Genomic DNA, 27,370 nt, shown 5'->3' on the forward strand with positions numbered 1-27,370 from the left:
TTCGACCTATGGGACATCATCAGGGCCTGAGGATAGTGGGGTTTATTTACTAAAGGAAACCAGCTTGTTCACTTATGCCGTGCACACACGACCGGACTTTCCGGCAGACTAGATCCGACGGTCTTCCCGACGGAGTTCCGACGGACTTTCCGAATGAACGGACTTGGACACAAGTCCCATGGATTTGAACGTGATGACGTACGACTGGACTAGAATAAGGAAGTTCATAGCCAGTATCCAATAGCTGCCCTAGCGTCGGTTTTCGTCCATCGGACTAGCATACAGACGAATGGATTTCTCGATAGGAACTGGGTCCGACTGAAAAATTTGAAACATGTTCTATTTTTCAAGTCCGTCAGATTTTTGGACAGCAAAGGTCCGATGGAGCCCAACACACGATCAAATTGTCCGAAGGATTTGTTCCGTCGGACCTTTGCTGTCGAAAAGTCCGGTCGTGTGTACGTGGCATTAGTCTCTAGAGCTGATACACTTTTTGGAATACAACTTAAATTTCTGGGCTTATTTCTGTGCCCGATATACACAGCTAAACAAATAAAAGACCCCATACATCCCATAAATCCCATACATCCCATACATCCCATACATTACATACATCCCATACAAGCAAGTGGGATGGATGTGAGAGGTGGATCAGTGGGGATGAGTGTGCCAGGACAGGTAGTTGTGTCTCATCTCTGCTTCCTTTGACCACTCTGCATATCAGACATATCACAGATGAGAAGAGGGTACAGGGGTGGGGCAGATGTGTAGGTGGTACTGTGGTGGAAGAGATGAGAAGGGGGTTCAGCAGTGGGACAGAAGAGCAGGGGGGTTAGTGTTGGACCAGATGAGCAAGGGGGTAGAGCAGTGGGGCAGATGTGAAAGGAAGTGTATTGGTAGGGCAGATGAGCAGGGGGTTACAGTGGTGGGGCAGTAGAGCAGAGGGAACAGAGGTGGGGCAGGAGAGCAGGGGATACAAAGGCGGGTTAGGAGAGCAGGGGGAACAGAGGTGGCACAGGAGAGTACAGAGGTGAGACAGATGTGCAGGAGGTACATTGGTGAGGCAGATGAGAAAGCGGGTTACAGTGGTGGGGCAGATGAGCAGATGGGTTCAGTGTTAGGACAGATGAGAAGGTGATTCAGTAGTGAGACAGAAGAGCATGGGGGTATGGTGGTGGAGCAAATGTGCAGGGAGGTACTGTGGTGCGGCAGATGAGAAAATGGGTACATCGATGGGGCAAATGAGCAGGGGGGTTACAGTGTTGGGACAGAAGAGCAAGGGGGTACAGTGATGGGGCAGATGTGCAGGAGGTACACTGGTGGGAGGGATGAGAACGGGGTTTAGTGGTGGGAAAGAAAAGCAGGGGGGTTCAGTGATGGGGCAGACAAGAAGGGGGTTACAGTGATACATTATTGGGACAGATGAGCAGGGGGTACAGAGATGGGGCAGATGTGCAGAAAGGAGAAAGGAGGTACATCAATGGAACACATGAACAGGGGATTAACATGGTGGGGTAGAAGAGCAGGGGGGACAGAGGTGAGACAGATGTGCAGAAGGTACAGTTGTGGGGCAGATGTGAAGATAGGTTCAGTGTTAGGACAGATGAGAAGATGGTTCAGTGGTGGAGCAGATGTGCATGGAGGTACAGTGGTGGGGCAGATGAGAAAGGGGGAACATTGGTGGGGCAGATAAGCAGGGTGGTACAGTGGAGGGGCAGATGTACAGGGGGTTACAGTGGTGGGGCAGATGAGCAGGGTAGTAGTGGTGGGGCAGATGTACAGTGGTGGGCCAGTTGTGCAAGGGGGTACAGAGGTGGGGCAGATGTACAGCGGATTACAGTTGTGGGGCAGATGAGCAGGGGGGGTTATAGTGGTGGGGCAGATGTGCAGGGTAGTAGAGTGGCCAGACAGATATGCAGGGTAGTACAGTGGTGGGGCAGATGAGCAGGGTAGTATAGTGGTGGGGCAGATTTGCAGGGGTGACAGTAATCTAAGGCCCCTTTCACACGGGGCGGATCAGTAATGATCCGCCCCGTGAAGATCCGCTCGCTCAGCGGGGATCGCTCCGTTGTCCCCGCTGAGCCGGCCGCGCACAGGGTGGTCTCCGCACACTGTGCAGGGACCGCCCTGTCAGCTCTCCATTCTCCTCTATGGGGGATCGGATGAACACGGACCGTCTGTCCGTGTTCATCCGATCTGCTCTGCAGACGGATAGAAAAATAGGATTTTCCTCCGTCTGCAGAATCGGACAGTAGCGGAGGCGGACGATATCTGGTGTCTGCGGATGCTCATCCACAGACACCCGCTATCCCATAGGGATGAATGTATGCCCGTATTTCATCCGCAAACGGATGGATGAAATACGGACATACCATCCGCATGTGTGAAAGGGGCCTTAGGCGTGAGAGTGCAGGATTCATTTCTTACTGCTCAAGTAGCTTACAGCATTTAGTTTATAAAAAATCCTTTTCGTGATTGAGAGCGTGAAATTGACATTTTTTGTTATAAAATCGGCAGGCTTTTATAACAAAAAATTTTTTTTTAAAACATTTTTCAGCACACTGCGCTCAAAAAAGGTTGCCCCCCCCCCCCCCCCTATAGACCAATCAGTCACCTTATTTACAAACTGAAACTTGAATGTTTCTATTTTTTTACTTGGACTATTCTTTTGCACTTGGTTTTATAGTATTATATTCACTTATTATTGAACAAGCGCATCATTATTCTTTGTTTTTTATTTGTAAAAAACAGGTATGTGCTCCCCCTCCCCCCCCCCCCCCGAAAAGGGCCGAATGTGGCATGGGAAGCGGGAGTTCCAGTATTGGGTGGAACTCCGCTTTAAGTAGCCTTGCAAGATTTTAAAAGCGTCTGTATGCGCTACTTATGCGATAAACACAGCTGTCGCGTACAATCCACCGCGCTCGTACGGCATGCTGCCATACATTTTCCTATAGTAAATAACGAATCCCAGATTTGGCCCATAGTTCTTACCTCCACAAACTGATTGAAGGTACTTTCCATTGTAGCCTGCGCCATATTCCAAATCCCATCTCTGGGTCTGCAGGTCAGTGGTGAACATTACCAGGCAGCTTGCATTGACGAGGAAGAGGAAGGCATTAAACTTAGAACAATTGTGAAAGTTTGGCACAGCTGTAGCATGAAACATACATCCCGGATCCGTTGTCTGTTCCATTTTACGGACGACCAAAGTCTGATTAGTGAGAGAAGATTCATCTATGGAGAACGTGTGCTGCTGCCATTGAGTCGATGCCGGGACCGCGGGGGCTGTCGAGGAGCACAAATAACAAGTCATGTTTAGTTATTTTAATAACACCCCCCTCCCTTCCGTTTTGTTTTTGCTATTCAGCACTGTGCTACTTTAAATGACAATTGCGCAGTCATGCAACGCTGTACACAAATAAAATGTTTAATAATTTTTTCACACAAATTTGACCACCACTGGGTTTTAACCGCTTAAGGACCACCTCCTGCACATGTACCTCGGCAGAATGGCACGGCTGGGCACAATCACGTACCGGTACGTTGCTCTTTAAGTGCCCAGCCGTGGGTCGTGAGCGCGCCGCCGGTGGCGCGTTCCCGATCCGTTCCTGAGCTCTGTGGGAACCATGAACCTGATCGCCACAGGTGTCAGAGAGATGAAGAACGAGGAGAGATCTGTGTAAACAAACCTCTCCTCGTGCTTCCTAGTGTTGCTGTCACCGATCGTCTGTTCTCTGTTATAGGGAAAGATGATCAGTGATGTCAGATGCCAAGCCACACCCCCTACAGTTAAAATAAAAAAACATACACACACACACACACACACGTAACCCCTCCCCGCCCCCTAGTGGTTAACTCCTTCACTGCCAATGTCATTTACACAGGAATCACTGCATTTAAAGCGTGGGCTCCACCCTAAAGTGGAACTTCCGCTCATCGGAACCCTCCCCCCCTCCGGCGCCACAATTGGCACCTTTCAGGGGGGAGGGGGGTGCAGGTACCTGTACAGTACAGGTATCTGCACCCACTTCCGGCATAGATATCCACAGAATCTACAGATATTTACGCCACTTCCTGGGGGTTCCCCCGCTGTCCGCTGGGAAACACACGGATCCTAGAGACAGCGGGGACCATCCTTATTGCATAACGCGGCTCGCGCATGCGCAGTAGGAAGCCGGGAAGTGAAGCAGCCAGGCTCCACTTCCTGATTCCCATACCAAAGATGGCGGCGGCAGCACCCAAGAGTCGATCGAGAGATCGGCTTCGGGTGCCGACATCGCGGGCGCGCTGGGCGGGTAAGTGTCACTATTTTAAAAGTCAGCAGCTGCAGTATTTGTAGCCGCTGACTTTAAAAAAAAAACAAAAAAACGGCCGAACTCCCACTTTAAATAGCACTGATTGCTGTATAAATGACAATGGTCCCAAAAATGTGTCAAAAATGTCCGATGTGTCTGCCATAAATGTCGCAGTCACAATAAAAATCGCTGATCGCCGCCATTACTAGTAAAAAAAAAAATATTAATAAAAATGCTATAAAACTATCCCCTATTTTGTAAACGCTATAACTGTTGCGCAAACCAATCAATAATCGCTTATTACGATTTTTTTTTTTTTACCAAAAATATGTAGAAGAATACGTATCGGCCTAAACTGAGGGAAAAAAATTTTTTTTATATATTTTTGGGGGTTATTTATTATAGCAAAAAGTAAAAAATAATGCATTTTTTTCAAAATTGTCAACCTATTTTTGTTTATAGCGCAAAAAATAAAAACCGTAGAGGCGATCAAATACCACCAAATTGTGGGGGGAAAAAAAAGACGTCAGTTTTGTTTGGGAGCCACGTCGCACGAACCGCGCAATTGTCAGTTAAAGCGACGCAGTGCCGAATCTCAAAAAAGGGGCCTGGTCCTTTGGCTGCAAATTGGTCCGTGGCTTAAGTGTTGAGGACTCATTTCTATCGAAAGGGATGTTTACATTTCTTGTGATCAGAATAAAAGTGATAGCAAAAAAAAATAAAAAATGATAAAATAAAGCATTGCCTATGGAGATTTTTAAGTACCGAAGTTCGTCACCATTCCACAAGTGTGCGCAATTTTAAAAGCGTGACATGTTAGGTATCTATTTACTCAGTGTAACATCATATTTTGCAAAAAAAAGTGAGTATTGTATTAAATTCATTAATGTCACTTTTTCAAATACAGTGAAAATAATTTGTGACATAAAAAATTGTAACACCCACCATTTTATTCTCTAGGGTAAAAAAAAAAAAAAAATTATATATATATACATATACACAGTATCTCACAAAATTGAGTACACCCCTCACATTTTTGTAAATCTTTTCTTCTATCTTTTCATGTGACAACGCTGAAGAAATGACACTTGTCTACAATGTAAAGTAGTGAGTGTACAGCTTGTCCCTATACTTTTTCCTGTCTTAACATTCATGGACACTTATTTTCTTTACATCCTGATTGCTAGGTCTTTATCTGCCCCCTGCAGTCATTGATGTGGCGCTGTTAGCCCCTGTTGTGGGGCCCCTCTCCTCTGTCTCGGACCCATTGGGGGCCAGAGGTTATGTAGGTGTGGTGGTTGGCTGGACCCACCAGTCGTGGGAGATTTTATGGCCATGTCATGCATTCCTTATTAATAATGTTTATAATCATATTTATTTTTGATTTATATGTGCATCTAATAAGAACACTGGGATAGTTGGAAGACCTGAAACAATCCCCCCGTTGGCCCCCTCATTAGAAGGAGAAGCTGAGCCATCATTAAAGGAGGTGCTGGGGGCTGTTAATACCTGTAAAGCATCGCTGGCTGAGTTATGTGACCAAACAAAGGGCATCAAAGAGGAAATAGTTATGATGCGTCACGATCTCCAGAAGACAGCGGACAGAATAACATCAGCTGAGGGCAGAATAAGTCAAATCGAAGATGAGATGTATCCCTTAAACCAGGAGGTCCAGGTTCTCAAAGTACAGATGGGTAAATTTGAAGGGAAACTGGATGAAATGGAAAATAGACTTCGAAGGGACAATGTGAGGGTGGTTGGTCTCCCGGAAAAGTGTGAAGGCCCGGATCCAATCGGATTTTTGGAGAAATGGTTTATTGAGGTGTTTGGAAGAGATTCCTTTTCGCAGCAATTCGCAATAGAGAGAGCACATAGAATTCCATTTAGAGTTTCGCCACAGGGAGGACATCCTAGATCTATGCTACTAAAGTTTCTGAATTATAAAGACAAAGCAGTCTTACTTCGTAAGGCTAGAGAAATGGGTAGTATCCAATATAAGGGAATTAAAATATCGTTTTATCCTGATTTTTCTCCTGAATTGCAAAAACGTAGAGCAGAGTATATAGAGGTGAAGCGCAGGCTTCAGAAAATGGATATTACATATGCTCTGCTGTACCCAGCACGACTTCGTGTAATAGCAGCGGGAGAAACCTTATTTTTTGACTCACCGGCTGGTGTAATAACTTGGATAGAGGAAAGGGGGGACCAGATAGGGAGGAGGTGAGGGAGAATTTTTTTTTCCCTTTTTTTTTTTTTTTTCGTTCTCTCCCTCACCCTCTCGTCTTCTCTCCCCCCTTTTTTTTTTTTTTTTCTCTCCCTTCCCTTTTGTTTTCGGTTGGGGATTCTCTTATTTTTTTTTTTTTTCCTCTCCCTTTATTTTCTTTTTTTCCCCCCCTCCCCCCCCTTCCCTTTTTTTTTTTTTTTGGGGGGGGGGGGGGGGCAGCACATATGTATATGGGGCTGAGGTTGTGTGGTAAATTGAATAACTATCGTCATTTAAATAATACATACAATATATGTGTAAGGGGTGAGGTGTGTTATAATGTTGATGTATAAGTTGTGTAATGGGGGAAAGGGGGGGAGGGACGGGAGGGTGGTAAGTGGGGAGGGGGGGGTGGGGAGTGGGGGGAGGTATGATTGCACAGGACGGTATGTAACGGTCACGGGAAAAGCCCCTAGGGGTAACCTAGAATGGTATAAGGGGGGGTGGGGTAAGGGGTTGAGTATAAAAAAAGGATATAAGATTAAGGAAAATAGGGTTGAGTACACAAGAGTAATTTATAAATTAAAATTAATACAAAAACACGGATTGAAATCACTAGTAGAGGGGAAATTTATTGGTTTTAGGCTATGGAACAAGTTTAGGACAAAATATCATAGTGGTATGCAAAAAGATGTATATGTTTATGGGGTGGTTTTTTTTTTTCATTTTTTTTTTTTTTTTTTTTTTTTTATTATTTTTTTATATTTTTTTTTATTTTTTATTTTTTTTATTTTTATTTTTTTTTTTTTTGTGTTTCTGGTCCTCTCTCTCTCCCTCTCTCCTTCCCATGCTTCTCGGTATACTGGGCTTCTCCCTCCTTTGGTAAAAAAATGTTTTGTCCTTTGTCTTTTTTGCTTGGTAGTTCTTGGTATATATGAGCATATTACTTTCCGTCTTTTTTTTTTTTCTTCTTCAAAACAATGCAGACTAGAGTTTTGAAAATTGGATCATGGAATGTCCGGGGGATGGGTACACCTGTAAAACGAGCAGCAGTGTTTGATATTTTTGAAAGTTGTGATGTCCAGCTGATCTGCCTACAGGAGACGCACTTAACTGAAGAAACTAAGTTACAACTCCGAAGTAAGAAGTTTCCATTCCAATTCCACTCAGTCCACACCTCTTACTCAAGGGGGGTGGCTGTATTGATAAGGAAAGAAGTTGCGTTTCTGTGTCGGCAGGTCAGCATAGACAAAGAGGGGAGATATGTTTTTTTGCATTGCGTAATAGAGAACCGGGAGTATATCCTGGCAAACATATATATCCCCCCTCCATTTGGGTTGGAGGTCCTTTACTGCTTATTGGAGTTCATAGTGGATAAGCCCGGGACCCCGGTTATAGCGGTGGGGGACTTCAACGAGGTTGTTAGTAAAAACCAGGACAGGTTTCCACCAGGAAGATACACCCAGAAGGCAGATGAGACCTGGCTGTTTCGGTTCCTGCAGGAGGGAGGGTTGTTTGATATGTGGAGGGTGCGTAATCCAACCTTGTTACAATATTCATGTTTTTCAAGTTCTTTTTCCTCACTCTCCAGGATAGACTTGGTTCTGGGGAATGAGGAAGCAAATAAAGCAGTGAGGGATATAGTATATCATCCTAGGGGGGTATCTGATCACTCTTTGTTGACAGTATCAGTAAATATAGAAGGAAAAAGAACCCCTAGGGTATGGAAGCTGAATCCAGTATGGTTGGAAGTAATTGGTGATCCAGAAGAGATATCAACCCGGCTAGAAGAATTTTTGGAGTTTAATAAAGATACTGCAGCAAGAGGGGTGATATGGGACGCATTAAAAGCTTATCTTCGGGGAATCCTTATTCAACAAGTTGCGAAAATTAAGGGGAAGTCAAAGAAATGGGAGAATAGAGTAAGAGAGGAGGTAATGGAAGCCGAAAGAGCATATGTGGAAAGTCCTACCCCAGAAAAACAAAATATATGGTTAGAAAAACAACAGGAATATAAAATGGTGATTATGAGGAAAATGGAGAATAAAAGGTTATTTCAGAGCCAGATTGCTTATGGGGAGGGGGAAAGAGTTGGGAGAATGTTGGCGCATTTGGCAAACACCAATTCCTTGTCCTCCTCTGTCCTTGCGATCAGGACAGAAGAAGGAGAAATTATATCACAGGGCGTAGAGATTATAGATACTTTCAGAACATACTATGAGAAGTTGTACAGGTCTCGGGGGGCCGCGAAGGACAGGGAAATGGATGTATTCTTTGATAATATTACAACTCCGTTCCTCACTGAGGAGGAGAGGGGGGTAATGGAAGCCCAATTAACATTAGAGGAAATTCAATCAGCGGTGGCAGAAATGGCTAACCAGAAATCCCCAGGCCCAGACGGTTTACCAGTAGAAATATACAAACATTATGGGAAAGTAATGCTGCCAGAGCTTCTTAAAGTTTTTAACTGGGCAAAAGAAGAAGGGAAGCTTCCAAAATCAATGACCGAAGCAACGATAGTTGTTTTGCATAAGGAGGGGAAAGATCCATTGGATACGAAATCTTATCGACCTATATCCCTCCTTTGTTCTGATGCTAAAATATTAGCTAAAGTGTTGGCACTCAGACTGAATAAAATTATCTCGAGACTCGTGCATCCCGATCAAACGGGATTTATCCCCGGTAGGTCCACTGGCATGAATGTTAGGAGGCTTTACCTAAATCTACAGTTACCAACGGAAAATGAGGGTAAAAGAGCAATTATGGCGCTAGATGTGGGTAAGGCCTTCGATAGCCTAGAATGGAGATATATATGGCGAACACTGGGCACATTTGGGTTTGGCCCCAAGTTTATTGCTAGGGTACAGACCCTATATAGTGGTCCTAGTGCGCGAATAAGGATTAATGATGAGTACTCAGATAGGTTTTCTTTGGAGAGGGGAACAAGACAGGGGTGCCCGTTGTCACCCCTGATTTTTGCTCTTGCTATGGAGCCATTAGCTATCGCAATACGATCAAATACAAATATGGCAGGCTTCCAGAGAAAGAGGAGGGAGGAGAAAATAGCTCTGTATGCAGACGATATCCTCCTCTTCCTGGGAGATACGGAACAGACCCTTAGACAGGGGATGACTATACTGGCCGAGTTTGGTAATTTTACTGGATTGGTTATAAATTGGGAAAAGTCTGCCCTAATGCCAGTAGACTCAATAGTGAATCGAAACATGCTGGCAGCCCCGCAGATAGAAGTGGTCGATCAAATAAAATACTTAGGGATACTTATTAAAAGAGACCCTGGAAAATATATTGGTGATAATATACTCCCACTAATAACTAAATTTAGAACTAAGATTGAAATATGGAAGAAGCTCCCACTATCAGTTGCGGGAAGATGTAATCTGATCAAAATGGTATGGCTGCCCCAGATGCTGTATCTACTGCATAACTCCCCGGTATGGGTGGATAAAAAGTGGTTCAAAAAAATAGAAGAATTATTTAGAGAACTCATATGGAAAGGTCGAGTGTCAAGGATTAGCCTCCAGACCTTACAGTTACCAACTAGGAAAGGAGGAATGGCAGTACCTCATCCACGGAGCTATTTTTTAGCAGCTCAATTACAGCATCTGGGGATAAGTAAAGGTAGGATTGGAGGAACAAATAAGGCATTGATGATAGCAGAGTCCCCTCACAATACAATTTTGGAAGCCCTGGAGGCAAACTCATTTCAATATAGGATACCGACGATAAAAATGGTTTTAAAAGTCTGGAAGGCAGTCAAAACAATAAAAGGCCTGGGAGGCCTGACTAAACATACCCCATTATGGAACAATTTAAATTTGCCAGAAATGGAACTGATTGGTAGATATAGACCATGGGAGATAAAGGGGATTGATAAACTGGCCCAATTATATGAAGGAAGGATATTGAAAACATTTAATGCATTGAGGGCGGAGTTTGATATACCAAGGCATTCATTCTATAAATATTTGCAGATCCGACATGCGTTGGATAAACAATTTAATAAACAAGGCCCAGTGTGGAATAACTCCCCTTTTTATGACAGATTGAACGCGCAAGAAAAGGCAGGGGGAACCATAGCAGAAATATACCCATATATAACTGAAGGGAATATAGAAAACCCAGAGAAACTTAAATGCAGAGGGAAATGGGAGGAGGAATTTGGGGTATTTTCAGATGAGCAATGGAGGAAGTTATTAGAGGCAGGACACTCTATCTCAATCTCGCCTGCACAGAAGGTTTCTCACTTGATGCTGTTGCACAGATCATACTATACCCCTAAGAGACTGTTTGGCTTCGGGAAAAGAGAGGATGATAAGTGTCCAAGATGTCAAGATACTGGGGACCTAGCGCACATGTTCTGGAGATGTCCCAGACTATTTCGATACTGGTCAGAAATTACCCACACTCTGAAGGAAACGTTTGGAGTGGGAGTAGGGAGAGATCCCAGACTATGTGTGCTGGGTTTGGCCGAGGGAATAGGGGGCTCACCCTGTACAATTAAAGCAATACTGAGGTGTATGTTTCAGGCAAGAAAGCTTATAGCACAGAGGTGGCAGGCAGAGAACCCCCCCTCGGTAAGAGATTGGACAAGGATAGTAACAGAAACAATATGGAAGGAGAGGACAGTGTATATAAAAAGAGGAAACCTGAAGGAATTTGAAAAAATATGGAAGCCTTGGATGGACAGGATAGGATATCCAATGTAGAGGGAGGGAGGTGGAGAGAGAGGGGGAATTTTTTGATTTTTTTTTTTTTTTTTTTTTGTTTTGTTTTGTTTTGTTTTGTTTTGATCTGTTTTTTGCCCCTGCCTGAAGGGAAATAATGCTGTGAAGTCAGATAATTGTTAAATTATGAAGGAATGATTGTACCCTTGACGATCTAATGGTTTCCTTTTTTTTTATATATATATATATATATGTTTAAAATTTTGATATAATATGATATAAAGATTGTATTTATGAAGAAAATGAATAAAGAATACTTAGAAAAAGGAAAAAAAAAAAAGGGAAAAAAAAAAAAAATATGTGCATCTCATGTTTTCCTTTGCTTCCTTACTTAGAATCTAGAATTTTGACACAGGCATATATCATTCCCTGAGGAAGCCAACGTTTTGGCGAAACATGTCGGAATTGATGACCTCTATTACCTACTGGTATTGTCATGGTTATGCAATAGTTTTCTGCTTACCTGTTCCCATGTGTTCATCTAGAGACTAGCCGACCCTCACCTGACTGCTTTTGTTCTCCATCCTCTGGCATGACTCCACCCTAGCTCCTATCAGGGAGCTCTATATTAACCTGTGCACTGCAGGCCAATGCCTTTGTGTGTTAGCTTCCTGTTACCTGCCGTGTGCTCTTCTGTTGTTCCGTTACCGACCTTGGCGTGTCCTTGACTATCCCTGTTTGCCTGTGATCCTGACTTTTTGGCGTGTCCCTGACTATTCCTGTCTGCTTGTGGCCCCGACCTTGGCTTTGTCCCTCACCATCCCTATCCTCCTGTTTCCTACTGTGGGTGTGAGCTGGGGGACCCTGGGGGTCACGACCTGGAGCCAGTTGCAGCCAAGTCCATCCTCACCACTAGAGGCGCTGGTGAACACCTGCTGGCTCTTAGACTCCATGCCCCAGGGAATCTTACGCTCTAACCCCAGTGGGACCTGTCTCCTGTCCGCAGCAGTCAGCCGTAGGCTCCACAATCTTGCGGTGCACTCCTGATCCCTACGGTGTGCATCTGTCACCTCGCCTCGAGGTGACCTGACAGGTATTCTCTTTGAATATTGGAACTTCTTAAATATATGGCACCGCTATAATCCCCTCTTCCTTTCCCCATTATACTATTTTGTTGCCAAATTTATTGGGAAGAGGTGCCACATATCTCATGAGGATTCTCCAGCCTCCCCCCTTTTCCCAGCTTGTATAACAGTGTCATTTCTTCAGTGTTGTCACATGAAAAGATAGAAGAAAATATTTACATTTTGCTACAATGTAAAGTAGTGAGTGTACAGCTTGTGTAACAGTGTAAATTTGCTGTCCCCTCCAAAATAACTCAACACACAGCCATTAATGTCTAAACCGCTGGCAACAAAAGTGAGTACACCCCTAAGTGAAAATGTCCAAATTGGGCCCAAAGTGTCAATATTTTGTGCGGCCGCCATTATTTTCCAGCACTGCCTTAACCCTCTTGGGCATGGAGGTCACCAGAGCTTCACAGGTCACCAGTGGAGTCCTCTTCCCCTCCTCCATGATGACATCACGGAGCTGGTGGATGTTGGAGACCTTGCGCTCCTCCACCTTCCGTTTGAGGATGTCCCACAGATGATCAATAGGGTTTAGGTGTGGAGACATGCTTGGCCAGTCCCTCACCTTTACCCTCAGCTTCTTTATCAAGCCAGTGGTTGTCTTGGAGGTGTTTAGGGTCGTTATCATGTTGGAATACTGCCCTGCGGTCCAGTCTCTGAAGGGAGGGGATCATGCTCTGCTTCAGTATGTCACAGTACATGTTGGCCTTCATGGTCCCCTCAATGATCTGTAGCCCCCCCAGTGCCGGCAGCACTCATGCAGCCCCAGACCATGACACCCCCACCACCATGAATGACTGTAGGAAAGACACACTTGTCTTTGTCCTCCTCACCTGGTTGCCCCCACACACGCTTGTCACCATCTGACACCAAAAACGTTTATCTTGGTCTCATCAGAGCACAGGACATGGTTCCAGTAATCCCTGTCCTTAGTCTGCTTGTCTTCAGCAAACTGTTTGCAGGCTTTCTTGTGCATCATCTTTAGAAGAGGCTTCCTTCTGGGACAACAGCCATGCAGTCCAATTTGATGCACTGTGCGGCGTATGGTCTGATCACTGACAGACTGACCCCCCCACCCCTACAACCTCTGCAGCAATGCTGGCAGCACTCATACATCTATTTCCCAAAGACAACCTGTGGATATGATGCTGAGCACGTGACCTCAACTTCTTTGGTCCACAATGATGAGGCCTGTTCTATATATAAATTGTTTGGGGGCTCTAACTCATTTTCCAGCAAAAAATGCAGATTTTTACTTGTAAAGAAAAAGTGTCAGGATCGGACGGGTCTACAAGTAGATCGGCATGCCCAGGTCAGAGTGGAGTCAGAATTTCATACTTTTGATACTTTCTTTTGATATTTGACACTTTCATACTTTACTTTTGATATTTTTCATACTTGAAACAAGGTAGTAACACAGAAAGACATGATGGGCATTCATCTAGCATTTTAAGAAGGGACATCATTGTGGACTCAGGCAGCTTTTGGTGTAAATTCAATAAATAAAAATGAAGTGGACCCAACATCAGGTCTCTCTCTCTCTCTCTCTCGGTCTCTCTCTCTCTCTCGGTCTCTCTCTCTCTCTCTCTCTCTCTGTCTCTCTCTGTGTCTCGGTCTCTCTCTGTGTCTCGGTCTCTCTCTGTGTCTCGGTCTCTCTCTGTGTCTCGGTCTCTCTCTGTGTCTCTCTCTCTCTCTCTCGGTCTCTCTCTGTGTCTCTGTCTCTCTCCGTGTCTCTCTCTCTGTCTCTCTTGGTGTCTCTCTCTCTCTCTCGGTCTCTCTCTGTCTCTCTTGGTGTCTCTCTCTCTCTCTCTGTCTCTCTCTCTCTCTCTCTCTGTCTCTCTCTGTCTCTCTTGGTGTCTCTCTCTCGGTCTCTCTTGGTGTCTCTCTCTCGGTCTCTCTTGGTGTCTCTCTCTCGGTCTCTCTCTGTCTCTCTCGGTGTCTCTCTCGGTGTCTCTCTCTCTCTCTCGGTGTCTCTCTCTCTCTCTCTCGGTCTCTCTCTCTCTCTCGGTCTCTCTCTCTCTCTCGGTCTCTCTCTCTCTGTCTCGGTCTCTCTCTCTGTCTCGGTCTCTCTCTCTGTCTCGGTCTCTCTCTCTGTCTCTCTCTCTGTCTCTCTCTCTCTCGGTCTCTCTCTCTCTCGGTCTCTCTCTTTCTCGGTCTCTCTTGGTCTCGGTCTCTCTCGGTCTCGGTCTCTCTCTCTCTCGGTCTCTCTCGGTCTCTCTCTCTCGGTCTCTCTCTCTCTCTCGGTCTCTCTCTCTCTCTCGGTCTCTCTCTCTCTCTCTCTCTCTCTGTCTCTCTCTGTGTCTCGGTCTCTCTCTGTGTCTCGGTCTCTCTCTGAGTCTCGGTCTCTCTCTGTGTCTCGGTCTCTCTCTGTGTCTCTCTCTCTCTCTCTCGGTCTCTCTCTGTGTCTCTGTCTCTCTCCGTGTCTCTCTCTCGGTCTCTCTCTGTCTCTCTTGGTGTCTCTCTCTCTCTCTCGGTCTCTCTCTCTCTCTCTCTGTCTCTCTCTGTCTCTCTTGGTGTCTCTCTCTCGGTCTCTCTTGGTGTCTCTCTCTCGGTCTCTCTTGGTGTCTCTCTCTCGGTCTCTCTTGGTGTCTCTCTCTCGGTCTCTCTCTGTCTCTCTCGGTGTCTCTCTTGGTGTCTCTCTCTCTCTCTCGGTGTCTCTCTCTCTCTCTCTCGGTCTCTCTCTCTCTCTCGGTCTCTCTCTCTCTGTCTCGGTCTCTCTCTCTGTCTCGGTCTCTCTCTCTGTCTCGGTCTCTCTCTCTGTCTCTCTCTCTGTCTCTCTCTCTCTCGGTCTCTCTCTCTCTCGGCCTCTCTCTTTCTCGGTCTCTCTCGGTCTCGGTCTCTCTCGGTCTCGGTCTCTCTCTCTCTCGGTCTCTCTCGGTCTCTCTCTCGGTCTCTCTCTCTCTCTCTCGGTCTCTCTCTCTCTCTCTCGGTCTCTCTCTCTCGGTGTCTCTCGGTCTCTCTCTCTCTGTGTCTCTCGGTCTCTCTCTCTCTCTCTCGATCTCTCTCTCTCTCGGTCTCTCTCTCTCTCTGTGCCTCTCTCTCTCTGTGTCTCTCTCTCTCAGTGTCTCTCGGTCTCTCTCTCTCTCTCGGTCTCTCTCTCTCTCGGTGTCTCTCGGTCTCTCTCTCTCGGTGTCTCTCGGTCTCTCTCTCTCTCTGTCTCTCTCTCTCTCGGTGTCTCTCTCTCGGTGTCTCTCAGTGTCTCTCGGTCTCTCTCTCTCGGTCTCTCTCTCTCGGTGTCTCTCGGTCTCTCTCTCTCTCGGTCTCTCTCTCTCTCGGTCTCTCTCGGTCTCTCTCTCTCTGTCTCTCGGTCTCTCTCTGTCTCTCGGTCTCTCTCGGTGTGTCTCTGTCTCTCGGTCTCTCTCGGTGTCTCTCGGGCTCTCTCTCTCTCGGTCTCTCTCTCTCTCGGTCTCTCTCTCTCTCGGTCTCTCTCTCTCTCGGTCTGTCTCCGACTGTGTGTGGTCTCCATCGGACTGTTTCCGTCGGAATATCCGTCGGACCAAATTTTCCAACTTGCCGGAAATATTTTCAGACAAAATGCTCCGATCAGACATACTCCGATCATGTGTAGAGAATTTTGAACGGAAAAAGTGCCACGCATGCTCAGATCAAATTCCTACATCAAAGCTATTGGCTACTAGCGTGAACGTAGTCCCGTCGTAACGAAATAACGCCATCACGTTCTGAACGATCGGATTTTCCGACAACTTCGTCCGACCGTGTGTATGCAACAGTTTCGGACAAAATCTGTCGGACAAAATCCGACGGATTTGGTTGTCGGAATCTCCGACCGTGTGTACAAGGGCTTACAGTCATTGGCGTGATAAAGCGTCCATCTTTCCCATGTCTGGGCATATTTATTTGGGGAGTCTCGTGCAATGTGTATGAGTTCCTCCATATCCGCTATCTTCCCCACCCTATTGAGCCATTCGCGTGTGGAGGGGATGTCGGGGGGGGGGGGGTGCCCCAATGAGCTGGGATGCAAAGCTTGGCGGCGTTAGGCAGGTGAAGACTAAAGCCGCGTACACACGGGCGGATTGTATGGCCAACTTAGTCCGTCAGACAATCCGACGGACAGTCCGTCCTACTTTCGAATGAACGGACTTGACCACACACGGATGCACAAACAGTCCGTCGAAAGCTTGCGCGATGACGTGTACAGCACGTACGACGGGACTAGAAATAGGAAGTCCAATACACAGCAATGCAACCTTCCGCCGTGTAAATCCTTTCTGAGCATGCGCCATACTTAGTCCGTCCAACTAGCCTACTGACGAGCGGACTGTCCGCTGAAACCAAAGTTGGATGGAGAATATTACGGAAATTCCGAAATACTTAGTCCGCCAGACTGCACGCTGAAAAAGTCCGCTGAAGCCCACACACGAGCGGACTGTCCGCTGAAATGTGTTTCGGCGGACTAAGTTGGACAGACAGTCCGCCCGTGTGTACGCGGCTTAAGAGATTTCCTATAAATGTGTGCAGGGACGTGCATATGATGGAAGATCATACGAGCTGGCGAGTAATTGGCCAGTGAATGTAGAGGCTATTCTGTGTACCTGAGTCCAAAAATACCGGATCTTTGGACAAGTCCACCAAATGTGTAAGCCCTTGTACACACGATCGGCCATGCTACAACCAAATCCGTCGGATTTTGTCCGAAACTGTTGCATGCACACAGTCGGACAAAGTTGTCAGAAAATCCGATTGTACATAACGTGATGATGTTATTTCGTTAGGACGGAACTACGTTCAGGCTAGTAGCCAATAGCTTTGATGTAGGAATTTGATCTGAGCATGCGTGGCACTTTGTTCCGATCGGAATTCTCTACACACAATCGGACAAAGTCCGATCGGATCATATTTTATCCGAAAATTTTATAGCCCAGCTGGAAAACTTTGTCCGTCGGATACTCCGACAGAAACAGTCCGATGGAGCCCACACACACTGTGGGATTATCCGACAACGCGGTCCTATCGGACATTGTCCGACCGTGTGTACAAGGGCTGAGAGTGTCCCTGTGTAGTTTATGCACCTCCAGCATTTATTTGAAGCTTCCGAGTGGAATTTGTATAAGAGGGCAGGTGTTCAATACCATCTTGAAAGGAGCTTAAAGCAGTTGTATACCCGCTAATGTTGTTTTTTTTTTGCCATCTGCAAAGGAAAAGGCATAATGAGCTAGTATGTACCGCATACTAGCTCATTATGAAATACTTACCTTAGAACGAGGCCCCGACATCTCGCCCGATCCACGCTGAGGGAGCTGACATGCTCCCTCTGGGTTTCTTCCGGGTATCGCAGCTCCGGCGCTGTGAGTGGCCGGAGGCGCGATATCGTCACTCCCGCGCGCATGCGACTGCCGGGCTTTCAGCCGAGAATCCCCTCGTGCGCATGCGCCGCTGCAGTCAGCTGCTCATACTGAGGGGAATATCTCCTAAACCGTACAGGTTTAGGAAATATTTTTTTTACCTACAGGTAAGCCTTATTATAGGCTTTCCTGTAGGTAAAAGTAAACAAAATGAGTATACAACCACTTTAAAATTGTTTTCTTGGATATTTACATTTAGGGAACCTTTATGTGCAATCAGCAAGATTCTTTCCCATTCCTCTTCGTGGGACATTTTAATAATAAAAGGTGTCTGTTGTGTGTATTGTGACTTGTCAGCAATTTGTGTAAACTTGTAATTAGCCAGGGCGGGTTATTTTCTGGGGAAGGTTTTTTGTGATTACTCATTTGTATGAAATGAATAACTTGTGGGTATGTTCTGCTAGACAACAAATGAATAAGTGGATGGGGGAGGGTGTTGTTGGCACAAGACGGCGGGCACCGCGCCAGGTAGTATGAATCAGCCCTGGTAGCACAGTTAATTGTACAGTAATACCTTGGACTACCAGCATAATTCGTTCCAGAAGCGTGCTTGTAATCCAAAGCACTCATATATCAAAGCGAGTTTCCCCATAGGAAGTAATGGAAACTCAGATGATTCGTTACACAACCACTGCTGGTATATGCAGTACTGTATGTGGCCAGAGGTGCAGGTGCGCTGGTGTATGCAGTACTGTATGTGGCCAGAGGTATGGAGGCGCTGGTGTATGCAGTATTGTATGTGGCCAGTGGTGCAGTGGTGCTGGTGTATGCAGTACTGTATGTGGCTAGAGGTGCGGGGGTGCTGATATATGCAGTACTGTATGTGACCAGAGGTGCGGGGGCGCTGGTGTATGCAGTACTGTATGTGGCCAGAGGTGCAGGGGTACTGGTGTATGCATTATTGTATGTGGCCAGAGGTGTGGGTGCGCTGGTATATGCAGTACTGTATGTGGCCAGAGGTGCGGGTGCGCTGGTATATGCAGTACTGTATGTGGCCAGAGGTGCGGGTGCGCTGGTATATGCAGTACTGTATGTGGCCAGAGGTGCGGGGGCACTGGTGTATGCAGTACTGTATGTGGCCAGAGGTGCGGGGGCACTGGTGTATGCAGTGCTGTATGTGGCCAGAGGTGCGGGTGCGCTGGTATATGCAGTACTGTATGTGGCCAGAGGTGTGGGTGCACTGGTATATGCAGTACTGTATGTGGCCAGAGGTGCGGGGGCACTGGTGTATGCAGTACTGTATGTGGCCAGAGGTGCGGGGGCGCTCGTGTATGCAGTGCTGTATGCAGCCAGAGGTGCGGGGGCACTGGTGTATGCAGTGCTGTATGTGGCCAGAAGTGCGGGGACACTGGTGTATGCAGTACTGTATGTGGCCAGAGGTGCGGGGGCACTGGTGTATGCAGTACTGTATGTGGCCAGAGGTGCGGGGGCACTGTTGTATGCAGTGCTGTATGTGGCCAGAAGTGCAGGGACACTGGTGTATGCAGTACTGTATGTGGCCAGAGGTGCGGGGGCGCTGGTGTATGCAGTACTGTATGTGGCCAGAGGTGCGGGGGCACTGGTGTATGCAGTATTGTATGTGGCCTGAGGTGCAGGGACGCTGGTGATGCTCGGAGACACTCTGTGACCTTTGGGAACTGTTGACACTTTAGGGTGCTCTGATGCACTTTATGCCCGCCCCACCCAGCTTTGAGTGTCTGCGAGCGTCTCCGAGTTCTCCAGCGAACCTTTGGCCACATACGGTAATACATACACCAGCGGCTTGAGTCCTGCTCATCTTGCGAGTCAGCGCTCACAAATCAAGTCAGGATTATTTTTTTTAAATATAACCCGTCTTGCGAAACGCTCGTATACCGCAGCACTCGCACACCGAGGTATCACTGTATTGGGATATGTATCCTGTTTAATATAAATGTTTTCTTCCAACAAAACATAATCTGTACAATGTAACGGATGTTACTTACCGTATACTGGTAACAGGAAATTTTGGAACAGCCATAAGAAAACCAACCACTTCACCACGGCAGCTGTCAAAAAAAGGAAACATCATAAAGTAGGAGTAAAAGAAATGCAAATCGAGCCGACTGGTGAGATTCATGTGTAGGCTCTACCATGTTTGTAATGGCGCCATCCAACCTTCCATTTTATAATACAATTGTGCGATTTGGTCAAAGAGACCAAATTGGCAAATAACCGACTTCCCATAACTTCCCTTCTGAATAATTTATACTCAATTCACACTCACCGGACACTTTATTATGTCTCCCTTGCTAGTATCGGGTTGGACCCCCTTTTTGCCTTCATTCTTGGTGGCATAGATACAACAAGGTGTTGGAAACGTTCTTCAGAGATTTTGTTCCATAGTGATATAATAGCATCACGCAGTCGCTGCAGATTTGACGGCTGCACATCCATGATGCCAATCCCCCGTTCCACCACATCCCAAAGGTGCTCTATAGCAGGGGGTCTCCAAACTTTCTAAACAAAGGGCCGGTTTACTGTCCTTCAGGTTTTAGAGGGGGCTGGACTGTGGCCATTGGGAGTAGAAAAGGTTGTTTGTCTCAGTGGGAGTAATTTTACCCCATCATTAGTGTCAGTAGGAGGAATTGTGCCCCATTGTTGGAATCACTTGGAGGAATTGTCCCCTATCGTTAGTGTCATTAGTTGTCTCCCTGTCATGTCCCCATATGTAGCACTAACCCCGAAGGAGCTGCTGGTTATTTTTGGGCTTAACGTTACCTCCCGTTCTCCTTGTGGCACGTCTAGGGGATGTCCCGTGGTAGATGGCCCAGTAACTTGAAACTGACAATAGATCCATTTGAATGGATTTTATTTGCAAAACTCAAACCATTGAACAGTCTTTCAACTTGGGATCAGAGGGTTGGAAAAGGAAGTTCAGGTTCTCTCAATGTCAAAGTCCAAAAACGGTAAAGAACTTGCTTACTTTGACTGCATCCAGAGAATAGCCATTCGCAGCTGGATGAACACTCAGGTTGGACAGTCCCTCTCTCACAAGGCCTAGCAGCCAACAAGGTGCTACTCAGGAACAAAGTCTCCATCACCGACGTTGTTGCAGAACACGTAGGAAACTAAGCTGTAGGACACTTGTAGGATACCTGGATCTTTCAGCCTGCTTGGCGATATCCACAAGACCGGATTCTCTCGGTTACTTCAGCCCTTCCAGGCTCTCGCTAAGAAAACCAACCCGTACGTGGTCTTCTTCTAAAGAGTCCTCCCCGGGATGCCTGAAGTACACTGGGTCTCTCCCGAATCGGAGACGGCACCCAACCACCTCAGAATCCTCCTCTAGTTTCCCTGCCTTGGGCTAGCCAGCCCCGAGACATTAAAGTCGGGTGGATCCGCACCCCGGGTCATAGCCTTCCTGGGGGCTGGTCACGAGGACCAGGACCATGTAATCAGCACATCATACTGGACCGGAAACCCAGAACCACGTGACGTCCGCATCTTAAATACCCTCTCCCAGAGGGCACAGCGAGGGGGCCACTCCCACTGACTTGGCTCCGAAAGAGAGTACCCAAGCACCTAACCAGACCATAGTTCCACGCCTGCCACAAAAGACAGTGCCCCCCGTGGCCAGGCTGAACAATTCACATTCCAGTCAGACTGATGCAGAGGTCCAATTTAGACAAATATACCCAAACCAAACTGCAGTTTAGGTGAAGTTTAACTTTGAAAAACGCATAGTGCGGGCTCTTCAGGAGCCGCCACTACACATATATACAGGAGGAGGGACACACACCGCTGTGCATATCCATATATACAGGAGGAGGGACACACACCACTGTGCATATCCATATATACAGGAGGAGGGACACACACCGCTGTGCATATCCATATATACAGGAGGAGGGACACACATCACTGTGCATATCCATATATACAGGAGGAGGAACGCACACCACTGTGCATATCCATATATACAGGAGGAGGGACACACACCACTGTGCATATCCATATATACAGGAGGAGGGACACACACCGCTGTGCATATCCATATATACAGGAGGAGGGACACACACCGCTGTGCATATCCCCTGCTGTTCTGAGGTCTGTACAGCTCATTGTAATGTAGATGGACAGAGGAGGGGGACAGTGACCAGGAAGGGAAGCAAGTAAAAAAAAATGGAGGAGTAATGGGGGGGTTAAGAAGACATGTGCAGGGGGGGCGCTATGGAAGGGGAGAGGAAGACCTTTTGCTAGGGGTCGGCTTTGAAATCCCCTCCCATAGCACACCCCCCCCCCAGCACATATCCAAACCAACACCTCCCTACTAGCACAAGTGGAGAGGGGGATCTGCATTGAGAGAGTCTATGCAGATTAGGGGGGGGGTCTGCACTGAGGGGGGTCTGTACTGAGGGGAGGGGGGCTCTGTACTGATGGAACAGGGTCTATATGGATGGAAAGGGGGGAGTATACTGAAGGGGGTCTGCACTGATGGAGGGAGGTCTATACGTGGATGGAAAGGGGGGTGTATACTGAGGGGGGTCTGCACTGATGGAGGGAGGTCTATACGTGGATGGAAAGGGGGGTGTATACTGAGGGGGTCTGTACTGAGGGAAGGAGTCTGTACTGAGGGAACGGTCTATACTGAGGGGGTCTACACTGAGGGGGGATCTGTACTGATGGAGAGAGGTCTATACTGTGGGAGTGGAGTCTGTACTTAGTAGGGGGGGGGTCTATCCTGAGAGGGGTCTATAGATGGTGGAAGGGGGGAGACACCATGCTTTTCCGCACCCGGTGACACCAACTCTAATGACATCTCTGTGTGGACTAAATGGGAAGTCAGAAACATTTGTTTGCATGTGGAGAGGTCATTAAGTATTTGGAAAACCATTGATATGGATGAAATTTTCTTCTGCTTCCACCATCTTGCTAAAGATACTCTAACTGCATTAAAAAGTGGATTATGAAAGTCTGGAACTTGATAGGCCATTTACCAATCCTTACCCCCCAAAATAGCCAGTCTCGGATTGGGAGTGCTTGAAATATGTATAACAGAGGTAATAAACCCAAAAATAAATTTCCAAAATTTGGCAAGGTGTGGTGGGGACAGAAGTGTGTCCACAATTGTTCCAACAAAGGGGGGATGGGGGATTGGTTGGCGAAAAATTGCTGCTAGCCTTTGAGGTGTGTAATAGTGGTTGTCTTTTCGTATGTACAAATCTATACACGACGTTGGGCCCCCGTAGGCCTCCTGTGGTAATGTACCTTTGACTCTAGAAGGAAGTATTTCAGTAATTAAGGTTAGCCATGCCTGTCTTTATTGGTGAGCCAGGACTGCGGTAAGCTTTTGGCTTAGAAGATAACAGTAATGGTGACAGTAATATAGCTAATAAATATCGCGCAGAAACACAATGTGGAAACCATGCTCCTCAACAACTTCCTGTTCAGGCATCTGGCAACTTGGAAAAAAAAGGCTTGCTTTTGACATAGAGACAACCTTGCCTAACATGGCAGGAGACTCACTTTGATCCTGATTTACAATATTTTAAAGAAACAAAATGAAAACAATTGAACTGGAATTCGTATTTTTAGACTTACCCCAACTGCCTTTGAGCTTTTCTGATCCCATGAGTCTGATGCTCTCTATAGACTGGTCCATTCTTGTTACAATTTCTTTTTCCGTAGAACTGTTTTCTTTAAAGGTCCTAGCACCATCTTGGGGGGTGTATGTTATGGGGGTTCTCTTTTCTCGATTAGTCTCATTGAAAGCCTTTTCTCCACGTTTAGGCTGGAGCACTCTTGCTGATTTCTCTTGAATGTTTGATTTTCGGACAGGTTTTTGTGACTTTTGCCTTCTGATTTTCATTTTGCGTTTTAGAGTACTCTGTCTTGTAGCATCATCAGTATTTTGTGACTTGCCGCTTTTCTTTTGTTTTTTACTGGCTTTAAGCACACTTGCTGCCACCATATGCAAAGTGTCACTGCTTGAAAAGCAATTGAACTGGTTGCCCACAAAAGGATAGTTGTCCAGGGTTTGCGTTTCAGAGGCTTTGAAATCCACTCCATTGCCTAAGAAGGTATCGGTGTTGGTATTGTTGATTTTAGGAACTTGAGGCAGTTCAAGGTTGGTAAAAGTCCTGCTTTCTACCAGACTTTCTGAGTCTCTAACAACAGGTTTTTGTTCCTCTATGGTATCTTCATGGAGTTCACTGTCCTCAATAGCACTTGCATAAGACTGGTTGCTAAAGAAAAAACTCTTATTGGGTTTAGTGTCCAATGGGAAATTGGATTCCATCTTGTCATTCATGGAAGTAGCATTTATTACCTCCTGGTTTGATTGGATTTTTATTTCATGTTCACAGTTGTCGTTTTTGTCCAGTTCAGTGTCCTCAGGAGAACCTGCATTAGCTCTTCTGCCTTCATTGGTACTGTTGCCTACCCTATCAACTACAGCATCACTAAAATTTGCTGACTCTGCATTTGATGCATGGTTGGAGTAATCAATATTTTTCATTTTAGTAATATTAGGACCAACATTGAGCTCACGTTCTTCTTCTTTAGTTTTGAAACCTCTTGGCCTCTGTTCGTCTTGAGACCCATAGGAAATGTTTTCGTCATTGGTCTCAGCCAATTCCTTTACTTCTTGTTCAGTTTTCAAAGATATTGGCACCATTTTACCTTGAGATTCACAGTAAAGTTTTTCATTCTTAATGTTATCGTTTTCAGAAGTGGGTAATATTACGGCCTCGTCTGTGGCATGGAATTCTCGGCCACCGACATCAGGTTTTTGTCTTTCTAAGTAACCTTCATGCAGTTCACTGTCTACAGTAACATTGGGGTAAGGCTGATTAGATCTAGTGTTTAATGAAGAGCTGGTGTCTGTCTTGTCAACCATGGAGGTACAGCTTTTTAGCACCTGGCTTGAAGAGGTATCCATTCCATGTTCACAGTTGCCACCACTTTCCACCTCCCTGATGTTATCTTGGCTGCTTGTATTGGTACAGTTGTCTAACTTGACACCTACAGTATAATTATCATCAAGTACAGTCCAGTTATTTGAATTGCCATTAGATCCTTGGCTCGAGGAAGCAGCACTTTCCTTTTCAATGACTATGGTGTCATGGTCAAGTACATTTTGTTCTTCAGTTTCGGAAGCTCTTGAAATGTTGTTTTCAGCTTGGCTTGAACAGATACCTTTATCATGCTCGTAGGTTGTTTTGTTCAGTTCTGTGTCCTCTGCAGAAATGGGGTTACCTCTACTCCCTGCACTCTCACAGTTGTCTAACTTACTATTTACAGTGTCGGAATCGACAAACCCAGAATTTGTTGGGTTGTCATCTTCATAGCTTGAGGTAGCAAGGTATTTATTTTCAATGACTTCAACATTTTGGCTGACAAAAACTGCATTTTGTTCTTTATCGGCTTTGGAAATTGTTGGCTCGTTGTTTTCATCTTGGGACTCATGGGAATATTTTTTTCCCTTGGTTTTATCAATGTCAAAAGTGCCTAACATGGAGGAGTTGTCTGTTAGATTATTTTCTAACCCTGTAACACCAGGTTTTGTTAATTCTAAGGTATCCTCATGTGGTCCACTGTCTACAGTAACATTGGCATGAGGCAAGCTGATAAAGTGGGAACTGTCCTCAGATCTTGTGTTCAACAACAAATCATTGCCTATCTTGTCCCTCACAGAGGTATGGTTTAGCATCTGGCTTGAAGATGCATTGGCACTCTCATCTAGTCTACAGCCTACAGTGTTATTATCGTCCAGTGCAAAGTTTGATGAATTGCCATCTGATCCAGAAGTGAAGGAATCAGTGTATATATCTTCTACAATTCCAGCATCATTTGTTTGAGAGCCTTCAACAGGGTCTTGTTTTTCAATGGTATCTTCAGAAGGTTTACCGCCTCTAGTAACATTGGTGGGAGGCTGGCTGCAAATGTGGGAACTGTTGTTAGATATGGTGTCCAACGAGGAACTATTGTCCATCTTGCCAAATATGACGGTATGGTTTTCTAAGCTTGAGGAGACATTTCCGTTATGTCCATAATTGTTATCACTGTTGGGTTCTGTGCCCTCTGCAGAACTGATGTTATATTGGCTACTTGTATTGGCACTGTTGTATAACATGCCATCTACAGAGTCAATATTAACCACTGCATGGTTAACGGAGTTGTCATTTGATCCTTGGCTCAAGGAAGCAGCACTTTCTTTTTCAATGACTATGGTGTCATGGTCAGTGCTAAGTACATTTTGTTCTTCAGTTTCGGAAGCTCTTGAAATGTTGTTTTCAGCTTGGCTTGAACAGATACCTTTATCATGCTCGTAGGTTGTTTTGTTCAGTTCTGTGCCCTCTGCAGAAATGGGGTTACCTCTACTCCCTGCACTCTCACAGTTGTCTAACTTACTATTTACAGTGTCGAAATTGGCAAACCCAGAATTCGTTGGGTTGTCATCTTCATATCTTGAGGTAGCAATGTATTTATTTTCAATGACATTTTGGCTGAGGAAAACTGCATTTTGTTCTTTATCGGCTTTGGAAATTGTTGGCTCGTTGTTTTCATCTTGGGACTCATGGGAATATTTTTTTCCCTTGGTTTTATCAATTTCAAAAGTGGCTAACAAGGAGGAATTGTCTGTTAGATTATTTTCTAACCCTGTAACACCATTTTTTTTAAATTCTAAGGTATCCTCATGCAGTCCACTGTCTACAGTAACATTGGCATGAGGCAAGCTGATAAAGTGGGAACTGTCCTCAGATCTTGTGTTCAACAACAAATCATTGCCTATCTTGTCCCTCACAGAGGTATGGTTTTTTAGCATCTGGCTTGAAGATGCATTGGCACGCTCATCTAGTCTACAGCCTACAGTGTTATTATCGTCCAGTGCAAAGTTTAATGAATTGTCATCTGATCCAGAAGTGAAGGAATCAGTGTATATATCTTCTACAATTCCAGCATCATTTGTTTCAGAGCCTTCAACAGGGTCTTGTTTTTCAATGGTATCTTCAGAAGGTTTACCGCCTCTAGTAACATTGGTGGGAGGCTGGCTGCAAATGTGGGAACTGTTGTTAGATATGGTGTCCAACGAGGAACTATTGTCCATCTTGTCAAATATGACGGTATTGTTTTCTAGGCTTGAGGAGACATTTCCGTCATGTCCATAATTGTTATCACTGTTGGGTTCTGTGCCCTCTGCAGAACTGATGTTATATTGGCTACTTGTATTGGCACTGTTGTATAACATGCCATCTACAGAGTCAATATTAACCACTGCATGGTTAACGGAGTTGTCATTTGATCCTTTGCTCATGGAAGTAAGGTCATTCCTTTCTTCAACAGTGTAGAACACTTTTTGTTCTACAGTTTGTGAAGCTCTTGATCCTTCTTCTTGGGGCTTAGAGGGGCTCCTGGAGCTTTGGCTTATTGTTTCACCCATTATGGGCACATTCTTAGTTTTACAAACACTTTCGGTGTATTTATCATCTTGAGTTTTGTTCAGGGATATGTTTGGTGACTCCTCACTGCTTAAAGGCAATTGGTCAAACCTGCAATAATGTCAAATATAAAATATAACTATCAACATTTTTTGAATGTTATGAATGAATACATTATGTTGCTGTTTTAATTACACACATTAGTCAACTCCGACACAACATATTTTCATAACTTTTGTGGAGATAGCATCTAAATGACATGTGTCAAACACAAGGCCCACATGCCGAATCTG

General features: G+C 45.7%; 1 protein-coding gene across 3 annotated transcripts in view; it reads right to left on the reverse strand.

The window, feature by feature from the left end:
• LOC143933535 (uncharacterized) overlaps positions 1 to 27,370 on the reverse strand; it is a 74,443-nt gene that overhangs the window by 17,314 nt on the left and 29,759 nt on the right. For 2 of the 3 annotated variants that reach the window (XM_077456448.1, XM_077456447.1), the window contains 3 exons: positions 23,239 to 27,188; positions 19,641 to 19,703; positions 2,992 to 3,285 (listed from right to left, as the gene is read on the reverse strand). In XM_077456448.1, the coding sequence (XP_077312574.1) occupies positions 2,992 to 3,285; positions 19,641 to 19,703; positions 23,239 to 27,188 (4,307 nt within the window). The remainder of the gene's footprint in view (positions 1 to 2,991; positions 3,286 to 19,640; positions 19,704 to 23,238; positions 27,189 to 27,370) is intronic. The other variant, XM_077456449.1, reaches the window with a different exon arrangement.

The sequence above is a fragment of the Lithobates pipiens genome, unplaced genomic scaffold (assembly GCF_037356315.1).
Source record: "Lithobates pipiens isolate NorthernLeopardFrog02 unplaced genomic scaffold, aLitPip1_a1.2 Scaffold_27, whole genome shotgun sequence".
Classification (NCBI taxonomy): Eukaryota; Metazoa; Chordata; class Amphibia; order Anura; family Ranidae; genus Lithobates; species Lithobates pipiens.